Source organism: Simochromis diagramma, unplaced genomic scaffold (genome assembly GCF_900408965.1).
Source record: "Simochromis diagramma unplaced genomic scaffold, fSimDia1.1 OVJJ01000159.1, whole genome shotgun sequence".
In the NCBI taxonomy this organism is placed as follows: domain Eukaryota; kingdom Metazoa; phylum Chordata; class Actinopteri; order Cichliformes; family Cichlidae; genus Simochromis; species Simochromis diagramma.
Genome location: NW_024387197.1, coordinates 2639435 through 2662871, shown reverse-complemented (window position 1 = coordinate 2662871; position 23437 = coordinate 2639435). Strand labels below are relative to the sequence as shown.

The 23437-nt window shown below is 39.0% G+C and overlaps 1 protein-coding gene across 1 annotated transcript; it reads right to left on the bottom strand.

Annotated features, from left to right (window-relative positions):
* Positions 1–255: 255 nt before the first annotated feature.
* Positions 256–15420, bottom strand: ncaph (non-SMC condensin I complex, subunit H). Its single transcript, XM_040050192.1, has 18 exons — positions 15287–15420; positions 14053–14275; positions 13828–13918; positions 13587–13679; positions 12970–13087; positions 12658–12809; positions 11007–11196; positions 10764–10846; positions 10291–10478; positions 10000–10145; positions 8909–9015; positions 6378–6497; positions 5893–6000; positions 4688–4831; positions 4347–4457; positions 4097–4173; positions 3763–3838; positions 256–1157 (listed from the first exon to the last, which is right to left on the bottom strand). Exons 2-18 carry the CDS (start codon positions 14268–14270, stop codon positions 1098–1100), a joined length of 2082 nt encoding a protein of 693 aa, XP_039906126.1. The 5' UTR covers positions 14271–14275; positions 15287–15420; the 3' UTR covers positions 256–1097.
* Between the last annotated feature and the right edge of the window lie 8017 nt (positions 15421–23437).

The window sequence follows — 23437 nt, the reverse complement described above, 5'->3', positions numbered from 1 at the left end:
AAAGCAACCTATCGTTTTCAGCTGAAGTGGTTGGGTAAACATTAGAGAAAAAAAGATTATATAAAAAATATGATTCCTTTAATCTTTACACAGTAATATCGTCATTGTATTTTATATACTCGTATTCACATATTGATTTTCACTACCTGTAAAACAATTGTAATGATTTTTAAGCGAGTCAAACTTTCATTGTCGACCTCCGTGCTTTTATTTTGCAGGTGCAGACGTTTACTTCCTTTGTTGTCTCCAAAAACACCTGTAGGCGGCAGTCCCTCTTCTATTGTTAAAGAAGGCGTCATACCAAGATGTACCCATGATATGTTAGCGGCGAAACCCTTAGCGATGAACCTTTTGTAACTTTGTGTTCAGGATGGCTGACAAACTTGCTTTCTAACTTAACATAACTGTAAAGTAACACAATGCATTTCTGATAGTAAAGGAGGATGTAGTTGTTTATGGGTTCTTTTGTTAATATTTCAAGGGGACAACAGTGAAACTGGAGAGCAGCACTCTTAGATTAGCAGCAGTGGCCTCAGCTCAGTTACTCCTCCCTCTCCTGGTGTCACAAATTTCACCCAGCCAGCAGCTTGAGTCCTGACAAACCGGTTTCTTTGTCTGGTGAAACTGGTGACGAAGATTGAATACTGGTCATTGCATGCCCTTATGTCATGACTGCTGCAAGCTGCTTTGAATCAGAAGCAGCTAAAAATAACCAAAGGCATTACGGCAATTTGGGAAAACTGTTTGAAAACCATTGTTTAAGTGTGCTGAAATACTGCCACAGAACAAGAAAATGTGGGGTAACATGTTTTGGATTTAATTTCTCCATCAGATTTGAGAAAAAAAGCTTTTATTTCTGTTCACAATGTACATTTTTTGTGTGCTGTTGAGTAATTAGCTACACACAGGATATGCATCAATTGCACAAACTAAAAGGAGAAACAAACATACTATATTATAAAGAATAAAAGCAGGTAGAGACAGGAGATAGAAACAGGACAGCGTCAAAAAGAAAAAAAATATACAAAATAAAGAGCTGAAAAAGAAGAGAATTGAAGAAAAGAGTAGCAGTAAGCCTCATATGATTCATAATTCCCTCAGTGGCCTTGTTTGATGATGATATCTGACATGTCATCAACCTTCACCAGCTCCAAATTCTGTAAAAAAGACAAAAACAAACATTAGGACTGACGACTTGTAAGCGTGACACAGCAGTAATAATAATAATAATGGATTGGATTTATATAGCACTTTTCAAGGCACCCAAAGCACTTTACAATGCCACTATTCATTCACTCTCGCATTCACACACTAGTGGCCACAGCTGCCCTGGGGCAGACTGAGAAGCGAGGCTGCCATATCGCGCCATCGGCCCCTCTGGTCAACACCAGCAGGCGGTAGGTGAAGTGTCTTGCCCAAGGACACAACGAGCAGGACAGAGAGCCCAGGGATTGAACCGTTGACCTTCCGGTTACAGATGCACTTCCCAACCCCCTGAGCCACGGTTGCCCTACATTTTAATGTACTCCGTGGACTTGCTGAACCAGATATGTAACTTTAAGGAACATCTGCCAGCCAATCAGGACTGAGAATGTTTGGACATCCTATTTTCAGGGAATAATGAATGAACTGAAAAATAAATTGCCCAGTTACACACCCAAATTCCTTCCTTAGTGAAGTTTCCTGGTGCTAAAGCTATATCTATCTATCTCATACACATACATATATATATACACATATACACACATACATACACATATATATATATATATATATATATATATATATTAGGGGTGCAACGATATTCGTATCGATATTGAACCGTTCGATACAGTGCTTTCGGTTCGGTACGCATATGTATCGAACAATACAACATTTGTAATTTATTTTATCAATTTTCCTTCTGACGATGCTGTCTGTGTTGAGCGCTCAGTGAATCTGTGTTCGACTACTCCGCCTAGGCTGCACTGTCGAGCGCAGATCCACTGAGCGCTCAACACAGACAGCATAGTCAGAAGGAAGAGCGCAGGGCACCTCCCCCACCCTCATTCAGATCTGGCGTTTGGAATTATTTTGGTTTTCATGTGACGTATGACCCTGAAGGTAAGCGAGTCATGGACTAAAGTAAAACAGTATGTTGGATGTGCCATGCAATGCTCAATTACATTGGTGTGAACTAGTGTGTTAGCGCAGTTAGCTCGTTAACGTGTTTGCCGTCTAGCCCCATGCACGGAGTGATCGGCGGTAGCTCGTTAACGGAGATTTGCCGTGTTGTGGCGTTAAGGTCATTTCAACGAGATTAACCTGAAAGCACTAGTGGGAACACAACGAATATGACTGCACATTTACGCCGACATCATCCTAGTGCAAAGACAAGTGGAAGCAGACAAAAAAAAGCAAGCATGCTACTAACTTTAGCCGAGTCATTTAGACAGCTGTTAGCACATGATTCTCCTTATGCTGCTGAGAATATAGCCCAGAAGAAGCGGATAGTATAGCTTTTATTTTGGAAAGAGCCATTTCTCTGTAATAAACTCTCTTTTCCAAAGATGAGTGATTCCTCAATCAGATACAGGGCTTGCAATATCGCTAGCCCGACGTCCCGGAGCTAGCGATTTTTTCAGTCGGGCTACCAAAATCTATCTCTTCCCTGCCCGTCGGGCTATTGTAGGAAAAATATATGTCAATGCTTTTGCATTCTTTCAGAAATGTAGCTGGGTAATTATGTCATTGGCATCGGTGAGCCACTGTCAATATGTGACATATTGAAATCGCGTTTGAATTTGCGCTTGTTTTTTTGCTTTCACTTTGCAATCGTGCGAACTGTGTATAGAGAGCGACAGCACTGATCTGTGAGTGATGATAATTTGTGCACCAATTCCTCTGACATCGTCTTATTAATCGTTAGCTTACTATGCAAACATGACAAGTGAAATCTCCCGCAGCAAGCTTACACATGTGAGAGGTTGATCGCGCAGAGAATCGCTGAGCTTATGTGAGTGAGCGTGTAAAAGCATTTCAGTTCTGCTGAGCAAAATAAGACAGGTCAGGGTGAAGAAGTGACAGCCAAAGAAAAGCTTACCACAAAACGGAGAAGTTATGACAAATCAGACTATAAGGCAAAAAGAAAGTGCAGCTTTATGGTTTCATGGACAAAAGAATTTCTGTGGCTGCAATATGACGAGCTAAATAACCAGGGCTGCACATAAGTGGTCCGCAGGTGCGCATTCGCTGTCAAAATAAAAAACACCCACAAGGGTTAGGGTTAAATTTAAAAACTGTACTTTTGAGTTAAAATATATATTTATAATTTTAATAAATGACAAATTAAAAAGGCATGAAAATTTTTTTTGTATCGAAAAAATATCGAACCGTGACACCAAAGTATCGAACCGAACCGAACCGTGAATTTTGTGTATCGTTGCACCCCTAATATATATATATATATACACACACATATATACAAACTACAAACATTAGCTGTGATAGCACTCAGTGCTTTGACCCATGTGACATAATTTCTGGCTCCAAAATAAACCAACAAGGTGCAGAGTCCAAAATAAATGGGTGACATCATATTAGCTTTAACCACCTTTGCATTTAAAGCCAATCTGGCTGCTATGGGAAGTGCAGTTTGACATTGGTTTAATTTTTCATCCCTTGATGCTGCAGCTCATTTTACACCAACATGAGGAGAGTACATACATCATAATAATAACAAATGAAATCAAATAAACAAAACATACAGCAAACAACACTCACCTTTTCATTGGCAAGATGAAGTAAAGCGACAAACGCCAGTGCCACTGACAGGTTCTGAGCCATTGTGTTTGGTAATCTGAATATGTGTGAGAGAGAGACAGAGAGAGGGAGTGAGAGAGAGAATTTTATATTTCATCAATGATGATTTTCATGATTCTAATGGAATTAGTATTTCAGTGACACCGTGATTTGATCGTGTATAGCTTCACACTAGCTTGTCAGAGAAACTTCTGTATCTCAAACCATAATTTTATATCCAATAGTCTTTTGGTGAGGTCTGATACTCCTCATTAGTGCTGTGCCATGGCAGACATGACAAGAGATCTGCTTATACCTTTGAAGCAGCGTCTTTGTGGTCTGACTGAACACTTTCTCTCCACACACTTCAGGTTTCTCCACAGTCTCCACCCCCTACAGGGAACACCAAGGAACAAGTAATAAAACACAGAGTCAAACAGAAACGCAGTGAAGAAGGGCCGCCTGGAAGGCAACTGTGCCCACTGCATGTGATGCATGACCAACCTGAAATTTGTCACTGTATGCACCACAGAAAAAAAGAAGCTAATACGCGGTGTGTAATTTACCTCTGTGGGTTTTTCTGGGCTGTCAGTCAGAAGAGTCCACATGCTGTTCTTGAGTCTCTTCATGTCCATTTTCTTTGCTGTCTTGGCGTAGTTGATTTCAATCTTGTTGACCTACAAAAACAATCAATCAAAGTAGAACTATAGAAGTTCACAAACAAAAATTCTGCTTATAATATATCCATTATTAATGACTATTTGTCCTAAGTCATACAGTTGTTTCAGTTCCATCTTCTATTTTTCAGTGGGGTATGATAAAAAATATTACTGCAGAAGCTTTTGAGCAGAGATGGTACTAAAGGGAAGAGCCACTTAAAGCACGACAAACTAGTTGCATTGCTCACCCTGTGTGGCTCAGGTACCAGATCCTCCTCCCCATAGGTGGACACGCCCTCGAGATCTTGTGAGGGCGGAGGCATGCTGTCACTCGAAGGCTGTGTGTCATCTGAACCAGCAAACCCTTCAACATCATCATCACTGTCACCTCCCTGAAACAGAAGATGAATAAAGATTTGACATGTAGTTTCTAATCAGTTGTTAATTCTTTCATTCCTCAGCAGGTTAGATGTTGCTTTTAGCTTCTTCCACAAGATTTGATGCAGAAAGGGTGTAGTTTCCATGTAGTGTCAGTCACAGGTGTGTGATACATAAAAGAAAAGGTTTTAAACAGTCGCTCTGATATAAAAATGTCACATAGAGATATAATTGCTATAGCACTGCCATGTCTTTTTGTTTCCTAGCACAGTCAGTGAGACAAGCCCAAGGATTTGTGAGACTGACAGCCCTGTGTCAGCCTCTGATCACGATTTATTACCTAAATAAGGAACTACATCAAACTCCAGCACAGCACAGTACCTGCAAAATATGCAATAAAAAACACACCAAGTACAACCAGACTGTGCAGGAGGAGATACTAGCAGTAGACAAGAATAAATGACTGCACTCAATACGACAGGAACAGCAAAACAGTGGATAGAAATCACTGATGTGGTTAAATGGTGAAAAAGTGGGGTTATTCTACTAAAAAATATACATTTATTGGTCTTCCAACAAATTGATGTATTACATAGGGGGAGTAGGTGCCAGTTTGCCGCCACAGGGCCCGAGATAGACATTGTTGTTCTGCATAATCACATTTAATGTACATGGTTAGACACAGGCCACATGTGCAGTATGTCAAATGTTGCGGCAAAGACGAGTCGTAGGCATTTGTAACTGATCAGAACAAAAGGAAAAATATGAATTTTTATTTCTTTACTAATACTAACAATCTATATACTAGTGATTGTTGTAGTTATTGCAACAACCCTAAGATTAAAATTTGTGTTTCATAACCCAAACCACTTCTGGATAAACCAGAAACAGTAAGATTTTACAATATAATCAATTCAGAATTGATAGTGAAATGTGTCCGGGCATGCGGTTTAAAATCCTGTCCAATGAAATGTGCGGAGCTACCTGCAGAAGTAATCCCTTGTGATAAATGAACACCTGAAATGAGCTTTCTTAGAATCAAATCAAAAGTGATGCTAAAAAGAGTTTTTCAGACCTGTAGACCTGGACAGAAGTTGGCTGTGTCATTGGCGTTGTTGTAGTCATAATCTCCAATGCCTTCTCCGAGCTCTGCAGACAGTCTCTTCTGTCCTTCTGGACTTAACTAGAGTAAACAAGACCAGATTGATCAATATTAATCTGTCCTAAACAACTTGCACTCAATTACGGAAATATTGAGTAAATTACATACTGACTGTAAAACTGCCCAATTTTGTGAAAACAAAAACAAAACAAACAGTTGATATGAGATTCAAACACATCCGAGATCATTTTTGAGATATCGCATTTTACATCAGAGGTAAATAGGAAGTCCATGTGATACTGCAAGCCATATTAAAAAAACACTAAAAAGAAAATAGATGTAAATATTAAATCACGTCTGCAGAGTTAGAAGTATCTAAAAAAGTTAATAATTTTAATTAAATTATGAAATGCTAACATAAAGTATGGCCTGAAATGGTAAAAAGAAATAAGTCTTACTGTGCTGGAGGGTTTGAGGCTGAGCTGGGAGAGCGTCTCTGGAGGAAACTGGAAATCTGCTGGTAGAGTTGTTTTTTTACTTCTGGCACTAAGTGCAGACTTGGTGTTAGTGGTGGCAGCCTGTGAAAGGAAAGGAAGATAAAGTTTGGTTGGTGAGTTTCCCAAAAATCTGTAATCCAAAACTTCAAAACTACAAATCCTTTTAGAGATTCAACTGAATTTAATCATTATAGTTAAATCACAAGAGTTATGTTTCAATGCAGAAGCACACAAGAAAAGACTCAGATCAGCAAGTTTCCTGATGCATACTTGACAAACAAACGAGTTTAGGTTCAGTTCACAAGGATAACACCCTTATTAGCACTGATTCTGTCTTCATTCTGAACAAACTGATTATTTCATGCTCAAAAAGTTTCTCTTTTGCTTCAAATTTTTAAACTGTAGGCGGCTATACATTTTTTAAAGCATTTACATGCTGGTCAACCAACATCTAAAACCAGATGTCCTGAGCAGATACATAAAAGACTTCCACACATGGTAATTGGGATGGAGGCTGCATCAGAAATAATTCTCAAAGTACTGAATACTGTGTTGCCACGGCCACTACTCCAAAAAGTACTACGTTATAGCCACAGTGCCTCTGTTTTTAAGCAGATGTAGCACGCTGAGAAAGATCACATCTGACTCTGTCACTGGACTCTGCTACAGAACACGCTAAGCTTTACCTCCTGTCACCATTACTAATATTTGTACATGAGATTGATGTTATTATAATAACCATGGCAGCAGGCTGGCTTTGTTCACAATGACGTGAAACACTGAAATGATTGAAGAGCTGGTCATCTATGGCTCAAAAAGTAGTCACTGTAGTTGAACATGTGAATGTATTTGACAGCTTCATAAATACAGGGAGTGCAGAATTATTAGGCAAATGAGTATTTTGTCCACATCATCCTCTTCATGCATGTTGTCTTACTCCAAGCTGTATAGGCTCGAAAGCCTACTACCAATTAAGCATATTAGGTGATGTGCATCTCTGTAATGAGAAGGGGTGTGGTCTAATGACATCAACACCCTATATCAGGTGTGCATAATTATTAGGCAACGTCCTTTCCTTTGGCAAAATGGGTCAAAAGAAGGACTTGACAGGCTCAGAAAAGTCAAAAACAGTGAGATATCTTGCAGAGGGATGCAGCAGTCTCAAAATTGCAAAGCTTCTGAAGAGTGATCATCGAACAATCAAGCGTTTCATTCAAAATAGTCAACAGGGTCGCAAGAAGCGTGTGGAAAAACCAAGGCGCAAAATAACTGCCCATGAACTGAGAAAAGTCAAGCGTGCAGCTGCCAAGATGCCACTTGCCACCAGTTTGGCCATATTTCAGAGCTGCAACATCACTGGAGTGCCCAAAAGCACAAGGTGTGCAATATTCAGAGACATGGCCAAGGTAAGAAAGGCTGAAAGACGACCACCACTGAACAAGACACACAAGCTGAAACGTCAAGACTGGGCCAAGAAATATCTCAAGACTGATTTTTCTAAGGTTTTATGGACTGATGAAATGAGAGTGAGTCTTGATGGGCCAGATGGATGGGCCCGTGGCTGGATTGGTAAAGGGCAGAGAGCTCCAGTCCGACTCAGACGCCAGCAAGGTGGAGGTGGAGTACTGATTTGGGCTGGTATCATCAAAGATGAGCTTGTGGGGCCTTTTTGGGTCGAGGATGGAGTCAAGCTCAACTCCCAGTCCTACTGCCAGTTTCTGGAAGACACCTTCTTCAAGCAGTGGTACAGGAAGAAGTCTGCATCCTTCAAGAAAAACATGATTTTCATGCAGGACAATGCTCCATCACACGCGTCCAAGTACTCCACAGCGTGGCTGGCAAGAAAGGGTATAAAAGAAGAAAAACTAATGACATGGCCTCCTTGTTCACCTGATCTGAACCCCATTGAGAACCTGTGGTCCATCATCAAATGTGAGATTTACAAGGAGGGAAAACAGTACACCTCTCTGAACAGTGTCTGGGAGGCTGTGGTTGCTGCTGCACGCAATGTTGATGGTGAACAGATCAAAACACTGACAGAATCCATGGATGGCAGGCTTTTGAGTGTCCTTGCAAAGAAAGGTGGCTATATTAGTCGCTGATTTGTTTTTGTTTTGTTTTTGAATGTCAGAAATGTATATTTGTGAACGTGGAGATGTTATATTGGTTTCACTAGTAAAAATAAATAATTGAAATGGGTATATATTTGTTTTTTGTTAAGTTGCCTAATAATTATGCACAGTAATAGTCACCTGCACACACAGATATCCCCCTAAAATAGCTAAAACTAAAAACAAACTACAAACTACTTCCAAGAACATTCAGCTTTGATATTAAGGAGTTTTTTGGGTTCATTGAGAACATGGTTGTTGTTCAATAATAAAATTATTCCTCAAAAATACAACTTGCCTAATAATTCTGCACTCCCTGTACAAAGAAAAAAGACAGAAGCAGCAGAGATGTTTTCCTTTTTTTTTTTTTTTTTTTTTTACCCTTGTTGTTCGGAAGTAGGTATCAAAGTTGACATCGTCATTGAAGTCTATTTCAAAGGTCTTTTTGGGCTTCCTTTTACGTGTCTCCTTTTCAGGCAAATGATCCACTGTATGACATAAAAGTACATAAAAATGGTCAGAGATTACAGATGGCAGGTTACTTTTACACTGCACACATTTAGTGAGAAAGGACAACCATTAGAAAACCATCTCAGTTGTTAGAGAAAAGGCCTAATTTACCACATCACTCAAAACAGAAAATAATCCTAATTTGTAAACATCATTTCAGTATGACAGCATAATGCATCCGAATGCATTTATGATAGATTTCAGGCATTACTTATGACAGGCTAGATAATGACCAAAGTGAATGTGGCATGCATCACATGTTACTTCAAAAACAAACGCAGTAGCATAAGCCTACATTTAATCTTACCAACACAAATAAGAACATTTTTAATGTGATGTGTTGTCTGTCAACATCTACACAAACTTTAATATGTAACATGTCTTGTTTAGCGTAACTACTTCTCTAATGTCTGCTCACATCTCACAAATATCTCTATATCTGAAGCCAAATCTGACCTGAAGGATGGCGCTGTGATGTTTAACAACTGGAGCACAGCAGGACATAATATTTAGACCGTGTTCTGCTTCAGAAGGCACTGTGTTACAAGTCACTAACGACATATCAGATCTAGAGTGGTTTGATCCTCGGCAGTTATTCTAGTCGGTTTCTTACTGACGCGTATTACTCAGGACCTGTTGTAGTACATGCAAGTAGGATGGTTAAGCTAAGGAGTTGTGCTGAGGAGTTTCTTTGTGTGATGAAAACAGAAGCTCTTTGTAACCACCGACTGCTGGGAAGTGGAATATTTTAAAAAGCAGCACAATTTCAAAACCTTTTTAACGTCTCTGGCTTCTCATCGGCTTTGTAAAGTGGATGGTTTCTTAAATATGAAAGCTTACAGAAATTACTTTATTTACTTTCAAAGAAAATTTGGAGTTTGGTATTTTGTTATAAGGTGCAATAATGCAACGCTTTTACTGCAACTAAAATGGGTCTTTGCTAAAACCTTAATTTCACTCACACTTGTGTTTCGGTTTGAACTGCCAGTAGCCAGGTCCAGCCCACGTGGCCATGGTCCTGGGGCTGAAGTATGAATACTCCCTGGGCTGAGAGGACAGCTGCAAGCACATGGTGGCGATGTCTCCCTCTCCAATGGGAATCACATCCCTGTATGGCATCATAAAACCATTCAAACTAAAAACGAAAGCAAATTTACCATCCATTTATAGAAAAGGTTTAGGAGACAGACAAGAGGAAGGGAAAAAAACAAACAAAAGACTTCCCTGCGCTGCTGTCCAATCCTCAATCTTACCTTCTTTTGCCAGAGGGCTCACAACCCTCCTTGTGTTCCTTTGATCCATCCTCACAGTCACCCACTCCCTCCTCATAGTCACCATCAAAGTCGGGGCAGTCATCTTCCTCTGGCTCTGGCTCAGGCTCATTGTTCACGTCAAACACATGATCGCCCTGCTTCATCTTCTCTAAGAGCTGATTCATGGTCTGAAAGAACATGCATAGAATATTAAATTCAAACCTGCAGGACTTTACATTTCTAAGGACTTTTACTTTGCAAGCAAAAATGGTTGCTCACACTAGAGCTGTAGTAAAATAGGGTTTCCTTTATGTATCTACTAAAAGAGAGTGAAGAACTGAACAAAACAAAGGAGATCAGTTTACAAAGGATTAAATCAGATTTGTAGGATGGAAATTCCATAACCTAATCATATTACAACTAGTATTCAGAAACAACTGACAGAAATAAGCACTAGATCCGTTTTCTCTTACCTGCTCCGGATTCCAGCTAGTGAACGAGAAGTCCTGCAGTGAGGGGCAGACGGAGCTTTTCTCCTGGGAACGCTGCAGTCCAGCTGCGAGTGACATGTTACAGAAAGACAAGTTTTCATTTCTGGGAGAACCCGAAGGATGACAGTGATACAGTGCTAAGGTTCTTATGAACATCCAACTAGCGGCACAATATTTAACGTCCAAGTGTAAATGAATTTATTGGGCTTATTGAAAGACTTTTACCCATGAATGGGGATGCTGGGACCCCCTGTGGAGATGGAGGAGAGTAGGCGGGTCTGGACTGCAGGAGGGTCATGTGGGATGGAAAGAGCAGCTCGCAGCGACTGCTCTCACTGAAAAGAACTGACAGGAAGACCCCAGCTGTGCTGCTCTCATCAAAGGATGAGGCCATCCGCTGAAACATGGGGTCCACCTTTGTGGGGAAGACAGAAAGTTTATCATAAACACAACCTAGCTTGATATCAAGTAAGAGGCATTTAAGCTTATTACTATGGCAAAGTGATGCTGTGATAGTAATGAAAAAAAAAAGAAAAGAAAAATCCCTCGAGGTGTCTTCTAAGACAACATCTAATTTAACTATTGATCTAAATCAAACAAACTTATCAATCATCAGTGGATTTAAGCTGATTGTAAGGCTGTAATCCATGATAGTAATCCAACATCAACTCTAGCAGTGATGCTGAAGTTGTTTAACCCTTGTGTTGTCCTCGGGATTCCCATATACTTGTTTGCCATTCACCTAGGGGTCATTTTTGACCCGAGGACAACACAAGGGTTAACATTTAGTAAAGAGACCTCTGCACATAAATGCATATAAAAATTTGGTACGGGGACTGTGCCACCCTTTTTTTCAGTTCTAAACAGTAAGATCGTTCTTAATTTGACTGCTAAATATATAACAACACCAAAAATAGTAAGCAGTATTCATAAATTTGTATTTTCCAGCTTATCATGTTGAACAGTGAGTTTCTGTTCAGGAAATAAAACAGAAGGCTGTTTTTTTTTTTTTTTTACTGATTCTCCTCTACACTAACTTTTTCCTCAAGTAATATAATCACAGCTGATACATGTTCATATCAATAAGGATTTAATTAATTAAAAAATTAACAAAAATCTAAGCTCATAAATAGCCCAAGCCTAATGAATATACTTTCAGCTCATGTTCAAAACCCATCACATATATCAGCTGTTAAAACAGCTACATTACCTTAAGTGAAGAAACTAGCAAAGTATAGTTTCCTTGGTTAGAATCAAGTACTGCTTACTTAGATTACAGCACTGTTTGCGTATCGATGATAATTACATTTGGCATAAAAATAGAGATCTACCTCTCTCTGGGTCTTTGTTGTTTCTATATTATATATATCAGTTTAAAGCATTTCACCTATTTTAATGGAGTGAGGGTGTGTACTGCATTTCGAGGGAGTTGCATCTTCTATTCTAGTGGTATAAGATAACAACATAGCTGAGTCTGTTGGCTACAAAACAGAATGATTTGACCCAAAATCCAAACAGTGAAATGAAAACAAAACAAACAACCTCTGAATGTTTTTAGTGTTGTTCATTTATGTGTATTAATGAGCCTAGATCTTGCAAAGGTTGTTTTCAATTCATTCTCATTTAACCCAAATGCTGTATTCCTGGATCTATACATCGATAGCTATATTCTATTATTGCTTATTGCTGCATGACATAAGCAATAAGCAGGAATATTTCCCATGATTAGTCATTGGCATAGTGGTCCAGAAGCCCTGAACGATACTTCTGTTATTTCAAAAAGTACAAAACCAAAAAAAACCCCAAACCCCCCCCCCAAAAAAAGAAGAACTGAGGTGCGCATTATTTTAGTTACTTTGCTAAGACCTCTACATACCTCACATCTCCTCTCAGACTCAGCGCTGTTGATGTTGCTCAGGTTTTGCTCTACCGTCTTCTTGGGAGGCCTTTTCTTCTTTGGCTGTTTGGCAGTGACTTCACCTCCTGCAAGTCCTGCATCATCTCCATCTTCCTCTGTTGCACCATGGCCTATATATGCACAAGGAATTCAAAAAAAGCAGAAAATGTTCAATAGTACAGGAAGGTGGGTTCAACAACTTTAAAACTGTGTTAGAAAAAGCCAGAAAGCTCAAGCCACAGCACAAGTACGGTTAAAAGAAAAATCCAACAACAATACAGAGACTCTCACCCTCTCCAGGTTTGGTTTCAGCACCCAGACCACCCAGCACTCTGTAGGCATCAGCATGAACAGCATCCACTCTCACAGCGTAGATTTTCGTACTGGCATCCAGAGTGCCAGCTGCCACCTTTAGGATGAAAAGATGTAAATATTGAAGGATACTACTTGCAAAACTTAATAATAAATACATATTTCACAGTGTACGACATCACCTTTTATAGGACCCTTCATATGTTGAAGTAATTACACCACAATACCCCTGCAATTACTCTAGGTTAATACAGAATCCTGCACTTTCTCAGAATGAGTGGACTTATTGCTTGTGAGATGAGAGACCACACTGGACAGAATGCAGCCTTAATTTTGTATAAATTCTGCTTCCCTGAATTAAAATCAAACTGGTGTTAGCACCTGCCTAACTTAAACAAGTCAGGTGGGTGCTGAGTCCAAGAAATATATTTTCATGATATTTTAAACACACTTAAAAAACAAAAAAAACAAACGACATTTCTATGTTCTCCAACAACCAGAAAATTATTTATCATGATGCTTCATTCAAATGTTTAAATCAGTTCAAAGACTTTTAGATTACCAAAATGATGAATGAAACAATCAGTTACACATACCTTGAAGTTGGTGAGCTCTGAATCCTTTTGTTTGAGAATATCAGCCATGTAATCAATCAAATGCAGACCAAATGCATTTTTGGTGGTGATTTTCTGTTGATAAGAATAAAAAAAACGTAATTTATTCATTTATTTTTCCTGTATTTCGTCATATTTTCTCATCTACTAATCACAGAGAAAGACAAAGGACATTTACTATAAAGGGAAAAAGAGGAAAATGCATGCACATACAAATACTTACATTTTCAGTGGAGAGTTTTATGCAGGTGGAGTAATGCTCTGAGATCTGTGCATTTGACAACTTGGGCACGGCAGCAGGAGTTCCCACAGTGCTGATTAGGATAATGAGATTGTCTTTGAGCTCTCATGATACATAGCAGCCAGGCAGACAGGTACTATTTGTCAAAGCCATGGCACAAAATGTTTTTACAAATTACTTTTAGTTTTGCCATTATCTACAGCATACCTGTGAGATGCAGAGTCATTTAAGGAGGAATCACTTGCAGCTTGAAGGTCAATGACTCTTGACCTCCTACGCTGACGTCGCTCCTGCTCATCATCGTTTCCAGGGAAAGCTGACAGCAGTGGAGTGCTGCTGCCTGCAGGGGACAGACCCTTATTCTTCAAAGAGGATGACATCCATCCTGGTCGTACCCGGGAGACGGGTGTGGAGGCTGCGCTCATCTTTGCTGGAGGATAGGAAAAAGATGTTTGGACTGAACAGAGGGTTGGAAAGAAATAGTGCTTAAAGAGCAGAATTCAGTGCTCTGAATGTACCGTACACATATCAATTTGAAGCAGGAGAGAAAGTTAACTTGGCTCAGTTAACTATTTGTTGTAGTTAACTGAGCCAAAACCAAAATTTACATGTAAAAAACTCCTCTAATCAACCCAAATAAAATCTTTAGGAAAAATATTAAAAGTAACTCAATGGATATCGGTGGTGAAATCTGTCAATACAACCCACGGGATGAGGAATTAAGGTATATATTTGATGCTAACATAACTCTGAAACAGCTGTTTTTACAAAGTGCTGTGCTTGTGTTGTTACAGCTGTTTGGAACTTATAAAGGAAAACAAAGTTTATGCCAAGTTTAAAAATCACTAATGAGAATAAGAAGAGAGAATGTGGTCTCATGATGACAAAGAAATTGGGAGAAAAAAATACAAGACAAACTCTTATTGTTGGCTCTGGTTATGCAAGCATGATATGCTAGAGTTAAGTTCGCATCAATCTTGCCTGTTTGCTACCGAAACAACGTTGTTTACTTTAAGGGTTCATCATTTATTAGTATAGCACAGCACAGTCAGCGAATCCTTCCTTTGTATACTCCCATTGACTTTATTCTGGATTTCCATCAGTTTAACTTAGCTTGAACGCTACTCGCATATAAACAAAGGAACTCTACAATAAAGTATTAAACCAGTGAAAAGGTTATACACATTCAATTAAAATCAATTTTCAGAAAGCAAACACCATCTTAGCACAACATATTTGGTAAGCTAGTTTAGTAAAATAATCACGAAAGAAGCACATGTACAGCTCAAACGCACTTACATGCTCACGCTAAGCTAACTTTACATGCATTTTAGCATAACAACCCTAACTTCGGTATGAACGTGTTCTTACAGTTAGCGTTAGCAGGCTTACTAACAAATAAAAACTTTATCACAAGACTTGCTTCAGCCCCGAAACGTACCGAGAATTGCCTTAAATCCGACGGAGACTTATGTAGACCCGTTATAAGTTGTAATATGACAGAAAGAACAAGCAGCAAATTTCTTCCTGTCCAGCGTTTGAATTTTTGCGCCGAACGGTTTACGTAGCAGCAACCTACGTCATGACGCTAACCGCGCCCACGACAGCGAGAGAAAGTGAGATTCAGATTCAGAGTAGTTTAATGATCCCTAACTATGTATGAAAACAGTGATCTTGAGATAAAACTCAATGCTTTTCTTCTTTTATATTAACATAAGTAGTTTTTGTTGAATTGTTTAATTTATGATATTGTTTAATAAAAACATTACATCACGAAAAAGTAAGTGTTCATCAATTTCTATGACAGATAATCAGGATTTTTTGTTTCATTTTCAATATAGCATCCCCCACCATGTCTTCCTTATGCAATGATCTTTTGACTACTATGATCACTGACGAGTGAGTCAGTAAATCCTTTAATGTTTAAGTGGTCTGCTCCTTAATAAGAGCAATAATTGGTACTGAATGAGTGTATTTTGTATGTGATGACACACTGAAAAAGTGTTTGCTGTAATCCTCACAGGTCAAGCATGACATGTGAGGCTAGGGTCTCGAAGTTAAGCAGCTGTGACTCAGTAAACATATATTGATATTCACATCACACCAAAGCAAAACAACATGTCAGGATGGAGCACCTTGCTCGGAACCATTTTGTTTTTACTTCTATCACTTAATAGACACTTGACAGATATTGTTTAACAGCCACAGCCGCAACTCTAATAACATCAACTGACATTCACCTACTAAAGTAAAGACTGAAAAGCAGCATGCAAGTTGCACAGTACATTTCATTAATAACTATTTTTCTTATAATTATTAACTGAAATAAAAACTAAAGCAAAAGCAATCTTCCTAATGACATGAAGCAGCTGCTTCATTTCATTTCATTTCATTCGGCTACTCACTAGATGGCAGTGACAATCAAGACTGTGTTGCTGGTAAGCTGTACAGTGAATGGATTCAGAACTGATATAAGAAAGTCAAAATTTTGTTAAACTACTTACAGAATTTTAAATATCAGTTTTCAGGGAAGTAATAATTAGGTAAGTAATAACTGTGACACAATCCCGTATGATTTCCTCTAAATGAATATTTTCATTCAAATGAGAAATGACAGTTACATTCCTTTATTAGTGTGACACTAACCCTGCTCAATTTTTCCCATTTAGTTTTTGTCTATAGGGACCTTCTGCAAAAGACCTATGGGAAAAATTCAAAGTTAAACATTAGCCAGTTCATTACAGTTTCCATGATGTAACAGTTGCTATTGTAATGCAGTGTATCACCACTTGGCGGCGCCTCCTGTCTCATGACTGGTGTGTCACCCCCTTTTTGTTCTTCTTCGCACTCTCCCTGTAATGGATGCTCCCGTGTGTAAGCGGACTAATGTACAGTATGTGTTCTCGTGTAATGTGTGGTAGAGGTAGCACTTTTATTTTTGATATTGTAAATAAATGAGTACTTTTGGAAAGTCAGAAGCTGTTGCTCATTCGCTATCCACCTGCACCTGGCTTCATCTCCACCGCACGTTACAATGAGTAAGCTTGACACAGTCAGAAAAAATGCTGTTCAGTGATGTTTAACAGGGTTGATCAGAGTATTATCTTAACTCCTTGGAGATGTACCCTCTACCCACGCAGTGAACATCTTTGATTGCACCAGAGTGAGTGTGTCTGTAAGGCAAGAGAAAGAAGCTTGAGTCACAAAAGCATTTAAGCATAAATGCACAAGTTTTAGCACACATATAAGTGCTTGCTAAAACAGTCCATACTAATGGCTCCCCAATTGGAGAATCTGACCAAATAATGGCCTCAGAGAGTTGTGTACACACAAATAACAGCCTGACTGTGCTGGAAAGTGTAAAAAGATATAAATAAATAAATGCTTGCCATATTAAAAGTGAATTCAATTTAAGGTCATAACAGAAAACAATGTTATAACTAATCTAATTAAGTAACTAACTAATGCATTAGCTAAATTTATTCCAAAATTTGAATTTGATGGCCTTTCATTGTTCTTGGATTTACAACTTCAGAAGGTATACAAGCAGATTGATATTTACACTTTATTTTACAGTTTACACATTATAAAATGCATATTTTGACTTCCACCTTGGACAGTAAGGTTTCAGCTTCTCTAGTCATAAAATTCTTTTGCATTTTTGGATCAGTGGCCAGGCTTCTCTATTGCAGCAATTTTAGTGCTTTCCTCCTGAAGGTGATGCTGGTGATGATGGTGTTGCTGTGGATGTGTCCTGAAACAGATGCAAATTTTGCACCTACACCTTTTTAGTGTGCAAATTAAGAAAATCTCTATGAAAAGTTTAGTGAATCAGGCCTAATATGAACGTTTCCTCAGTCAAAATGGTCACTCAGCGTCAGATGTGGTGGTTTATTTTTCATATCTGTAAATTAAGAAAAGTCTAATAGTTGTGAAGTTCACAACTATTAGACTGAGGAACAGACACTTGTGTCCTCAGTATAAGAGATTTTATTCTTGTAAGACCAGGGCTGATGCTACCCAAATAATAAAACATGTACAATTTTTATTCTCCAGGACGCAGACAGACACATATCAATTCTGCTGTTTTTTGCTTGATGTTATTATTGGACTCTGCTGAAGTAGCTTTGCATGATTTCCAGTTGAAAAGCTTTTTTTTTTTTTATCATATACTGGGCTTTTGTGCAGGCCCTTAGTGCATTTGCTGTTTTAAACAGCTTGATCATTTGGGGCTAAATAAAGGCGTGAGTGGAGTGAGTAATAACGGAGTGAGTAGCCAAACAGAAACAACACCCATGGATGTTGGAATCAATTCTGTTTGAGTTTGTCTAATGCTGGAACATTTATTGTGTTGATACTGCATATGCACATTTTTCAGTAATGCTTTACTCCACTAAATTCAGTTGTTATGTTACTGTTACAATTATGATGGTACTTGGAAAAGTTGGTCAGTTCTCTGCATGAGGTGGATAGAAAGAAAAAGCAAAACAAAACAAAACAACACAAGCACGCTTTTTCTTTCTGTGCACTTGCGGTGCAATCAGCTGATTTCAGTTTGTGTTAATGATGTGCGATAACCACTGATTTCTTTTCCGATCGGATCAACAGTAAAATTCCGGCTAGTATCAACGATACCTGCAGGGTTGACGATACTGATTGGATACTGATACTTTACACAAAAACCTAATGTGTTTAGAAAATCTAAATAAAACGTAGTGTATTTCAAATTGTACCTTTACAATGAATACAAGACACCATACTACTCGTTCTTATTGTTTGATTATGAAGAATTACCATATACAAAATAACCCCCCCCAAAAGTCAACACCTACATTTGAAAATATTCAATTAACAATCACTCAAAACAAATGCGACCGACTGAAAATAATAACACAGCTGAGACGTTTTATAAATGTGTGTTATTATCTATCTGTCGTATGTATGAAATGTTTTAAGTTGTATTTTTATATTTTAAAGTCTAAAGGCTGTTTTACTGTAAGTATGCTGTATATTTCAATGACACCTGGCATATATAATCCATTTATCCGGGAGTGATATCACCCTAGCAGCACCCGTCCCTCTCCTATTCAGTTCACCTCATCATAAGCTCGTCATCATATTCTGTGTGATAATAACTTACTTGTGTTTAATAGTTCTGTGGCTGAGTGAATGAGCACACGTGAGCTATGATGCATTTATACAGCTGTATTTCACTATGACAGGTGGAAGAAGTAGTTCCTACCAGTCATTCAGATGGTCCCAGTAATACAGGTACTTTCTACTGTGTTCCTGTTAATGAAAAAACACCCCAAATTACAAAAATATTGATATTTTAAGATGAGAATTGATTCTAGAACATAAATATCGGGTATTTGAAGAATTGATATTTCAGTATCGATCCGCAGACCGCTAGCTTGGTTGGGGTGGTCAAAAGCAGAAATGTGGACATTACTTATTTTGTTTTTATTGCTCAAAAGCACAAGAGCGTGATGGTAAAGTTCAAACTGCATTCAGGACAGAAGCACTGTATACTGCTAAAGCACGTTTGGCTCTTTGCAAAAAAGCTAGCCAAGAACCAGGCATGATGATACAGCTGAGTGTGTGCAGAGCAGAGCCTGATCTTCAACAGGTAACAAACACAGTGATGAGCAGGCTTGTAGCTCCCGTTTGTACCTGTTGGTGTTTTCAGAGTAGAATCACTGTGACAATCGCTTCAACGTGTCTTTGAGCTGGTTTAGCTTTCTTTGTGTTGCTGGCTTTGTGTTCATAAACACTAGAAGAAAGATTAAATGTGCATCCTGATTAAAATATAAATTTGTGTTGGTGTGTATAGGTTTACATTATTACCTGGTAATTATGAAACAATACATTTCAGGTCATTTCATGAAGTAATGATGATGTCATGGCAAGTAATTAAGAAACATACTGCATTACTTTTAAGAAAAGTAATGAGTAACATGTAATAAATGACTTTTCCTGAGTAACCCTCACAGTGCATTGTTGCTACCTACTTGGAGAACTGCCATCTTATAAAACAGACAAAGACATTTCAATTAAATTCAATTCAATTCAATTTTATTTATATAGCGCCAAATCACAACAAAAGTCGCCTCAAGGCGCTTTATATTGTACAGTAGATACGGAGAAAAACCCAACAATCATATGACCCCCTATGAGCAAGCACTCTGGCGACAGCGGGAAGGAAAAACTCCCTCCGGCAAGAAACCTCCAGCAGAACCGGGCTCAGGGAGGGGGCGGGGCCATCTGCTGCGACTGGTTGGGGTGAGAGAAGGAAAACAGGATAAAGACATGCTGTGGAAGAGAGACAGAGATTAATAACAGATATGATTCAATGCAGAGAGGTCTATTAACACATAGTGAGTGAGAAAGGTGACTGGAAAGGAAAAAACTCAATGCATCATGGGAATCCCCGGCAGCCTATGTCTATTGCAGCATAACTAAGGGAGGATTCAGGGTCACCTGGTCCAGCCCTAACTATATGCTTTAGCAAAAAGGAAAGTTTGAAGCTTAATCTTGAAAGTAGAGATAGTGTCTGTCTCCCGAATCCAAACTGGAAGCTGGTTCCACAGAAGAGGGGCCTGAAAACTGAAGGCTCTCCCTCCCATTCTACTTTTAAATACTCTAGGAACAACAAGTAGGCCTGCAGAGCAAGAGCGAAGTGCTCTAATAGGGTGATATGGTACTACAAGGTCATTAAGATAAGATGGAGCCTGATTATTTAAGACCTTGTATGTGAGGAGCAGGATTTTGAATTCAATTCTGGATTTAACAGGAAGCCAATGAAGGGAAGCCAAAACAGGAGAAATCTGCTATCTCTTTCTAGTCCCTGTCAGGACTCTTGCTGCAGCATTTTGGATTGGCTGAAGGCTTTTTAGTGAGTTTTTAGGAAATCCTGATAATAATGAATTACAGTAGTCCAGCCTGGAAGTAATAAATGCATGAACTAGTTTTTCAGCGTCACTCTGAGACAGGATATTTCTAATTTTAGAGATGTTGCGCAAATGGAAGAAAGCAGTCCTACATATTTGTTTAATATGTGCGTTGAAGGACATGTCCTGGTCAAAAATGACTCCAAGGTTCCTCACAGCGTTACTGGAGGCCAAGGTAATGCCATCCAGAGTAAGAATCTGGTTAGATACTATATTTCTAAGATTTTCAGGGCTAAGATTCTAAGATTTTATGTCTTTAAGACATTCCTGCAGTTTAACTAATTGGTGTGTGTTATCTGGCTTCATGGACAGATAGAGCTGGGTGTCATCTGCATAGCAGTGAAAATGTATGCTATGTCTTCTAATGATGCTGCCTAGGGGAAGCCTGTATAATGTAAACAGAATTGGTCCTAGCACTGAACCCTGTGGAACTCCATATGAGGCGTAACAGGCACGCCTTTACTCATGATCACAGACACTGGGTTACAGTATATTTCTGAGTAACATCTGTGAATCCTCTCAGGCTGCTAACAGCTTTCAAATATGAAGTTATTAACAACATGTTACCAATTTCCACCTGCTCTTTTCTCACGGCTGGATTGCAACAGCTGGATAGAAAGAAGGCTGCTAGCAAATACTTTTGTGTGTAGCTCCAAACGAAGCAGTAAAAGTGAGCGGGAATGATGCTTTTGGTTGTTGCAATGGAGACTACACATCTATCTACAAGACACAGTGTAACTCCACGATGGGATTTGTCTGAATCATGGTGTACTCTACAGTTCTGAAGTTCTCAGAGTTATGTGTGTATACAATTGTGATTAAAAACAACAAAGAACATCTATCCTGTGGCACTACTGTTTATACAACCTGAGCAGAAACAAATGATTTTCTAGTATTTTCTAGTATTCAGACTAAATCTCTCTATAGAAATAGAGGCGACTGCCAGTGCTACCACACTGGGGTATTGCGGGGTGATGTCTGTCTTTTGTAATTCTCCCGGTGGACGACAGGCTTTATACCTAGTTGTAGTTTTAATCATAACAAAGGTAAAGCCCAAGTGTGCTATAAAATCTCTACTTCATCCAAAGGGGAGCACTCTATCATGATTTATGATAATAGCATTTATCATAACCTCATACACCTAACCATAAGAGCACACACTCCAGTATTCATGTGAACATTTAGCGTTACCTCACAAATTAAAATTATTCATCTTTTTAGCTTGTTTCATTCAGTAAAGGCTCCTGGACCCATTTCCCACTCTGCTCATACAAGGAAAATGATAAGAACTATTAGATGACTCAGTTTTTCCTGAAATAGGTTGCTTCTCAGCAGTAATGCTGTTTTTATTTCATAGCCTTCTACACTGAACAGTTCTAGTCTGGAGTTTGGTCGCATTAAGAAGAACCTATTTTAACATTAGCACACTGTCACTGTGAATGTGGACGTTGATGCTACACATTTGGTAATTCAGGGTTAACAGGGCACTTGCATTTGATCACACAAAGTGCAACACATTGACGGTCTGTGGACGATTGTATTGTTGACTTGATTTTGCCTCACAGAGGCAAGAAAGGGCAGAGTGCCAAGTCAATAAAGATGACAATGTGCCGCTCCAGTGCTTTCACTAAAATTACAAAGTGGAGGAGTGCTGTGAACAGACATAGAGGATCTTAAAAACACACTAAGGCAATGTAGCCTCAAAGAATAAAAGTGGTTTCTATTTATTTTAACATGCTGGCAGTGTCAGAGGTCCGGGTCAGGAAGAAGGCATGTCATACTTAGATAATAAAATCTAGTGTTAATTCTGAAATTAGCTGTCCTTAGCTTTGCAGCAGTAACAGCCTGAAGCACTTGCACAACCCGCTTTGGCTTGATGTGTGGATAAAAATGATTTAGATTTAGATATTCACTGGCCTAGTTCTTCCAACAGAAATTAAAAACATTGGTTCGTCTGTGTACATGTAAATGCAACTTTCATAGCTCACTGCTCCTCACCCTATACCTGCCTAACTAATGCAGCAATGTGTCATGGTTAATTATGTAGTTCTCATGTAAGACTGAGGATGGGAATGAAAAGGTCATTTGTAGAATTTTGGACTTTGAACAGTGCTCGTATGTCCACACTGTGTTTTAGTAAGCAGGTTTTTGTTTTTATGTGCAATATTTCTGCTGCTAGTTTGTTAGTATTCCACTGAAAGACAGGAAAGAAAATATATGTAGATAAACACAATGCAGGTTTCAAAAACTGAAAAATGTCCAGTGGAGAAGAAAATGCCCTGAACTTACATGAAACACCATAACCAAGTGGCCGGCATAGTAAACAGAAACATCTGTGTCGAGTATGGCTTGGGCGGTTCCAAATGACAGCAACATCAGGAAGAAGGAACACGAGAAGCTCGAGAAATACCAAGGGCTCAGAGAAGAGCTTGAGAAGATGTGGAGGGTGAAGGTAACAGTGGTCCCAGTGGTAATCGGAGTACTAGGTGCAGTGACTCCCAAGCTAGGCGAGTGGCTCCAGTAGATCCCAGGAACAACATCCAAGATCTGTCTAGAAGAGCGCAGTTCTAGGAACAGCTAAGATACTGCGCAGGAAACTCAAAGATTGTTTTAAAAAAAAATTCCAAGCAGTCTATCTGCAA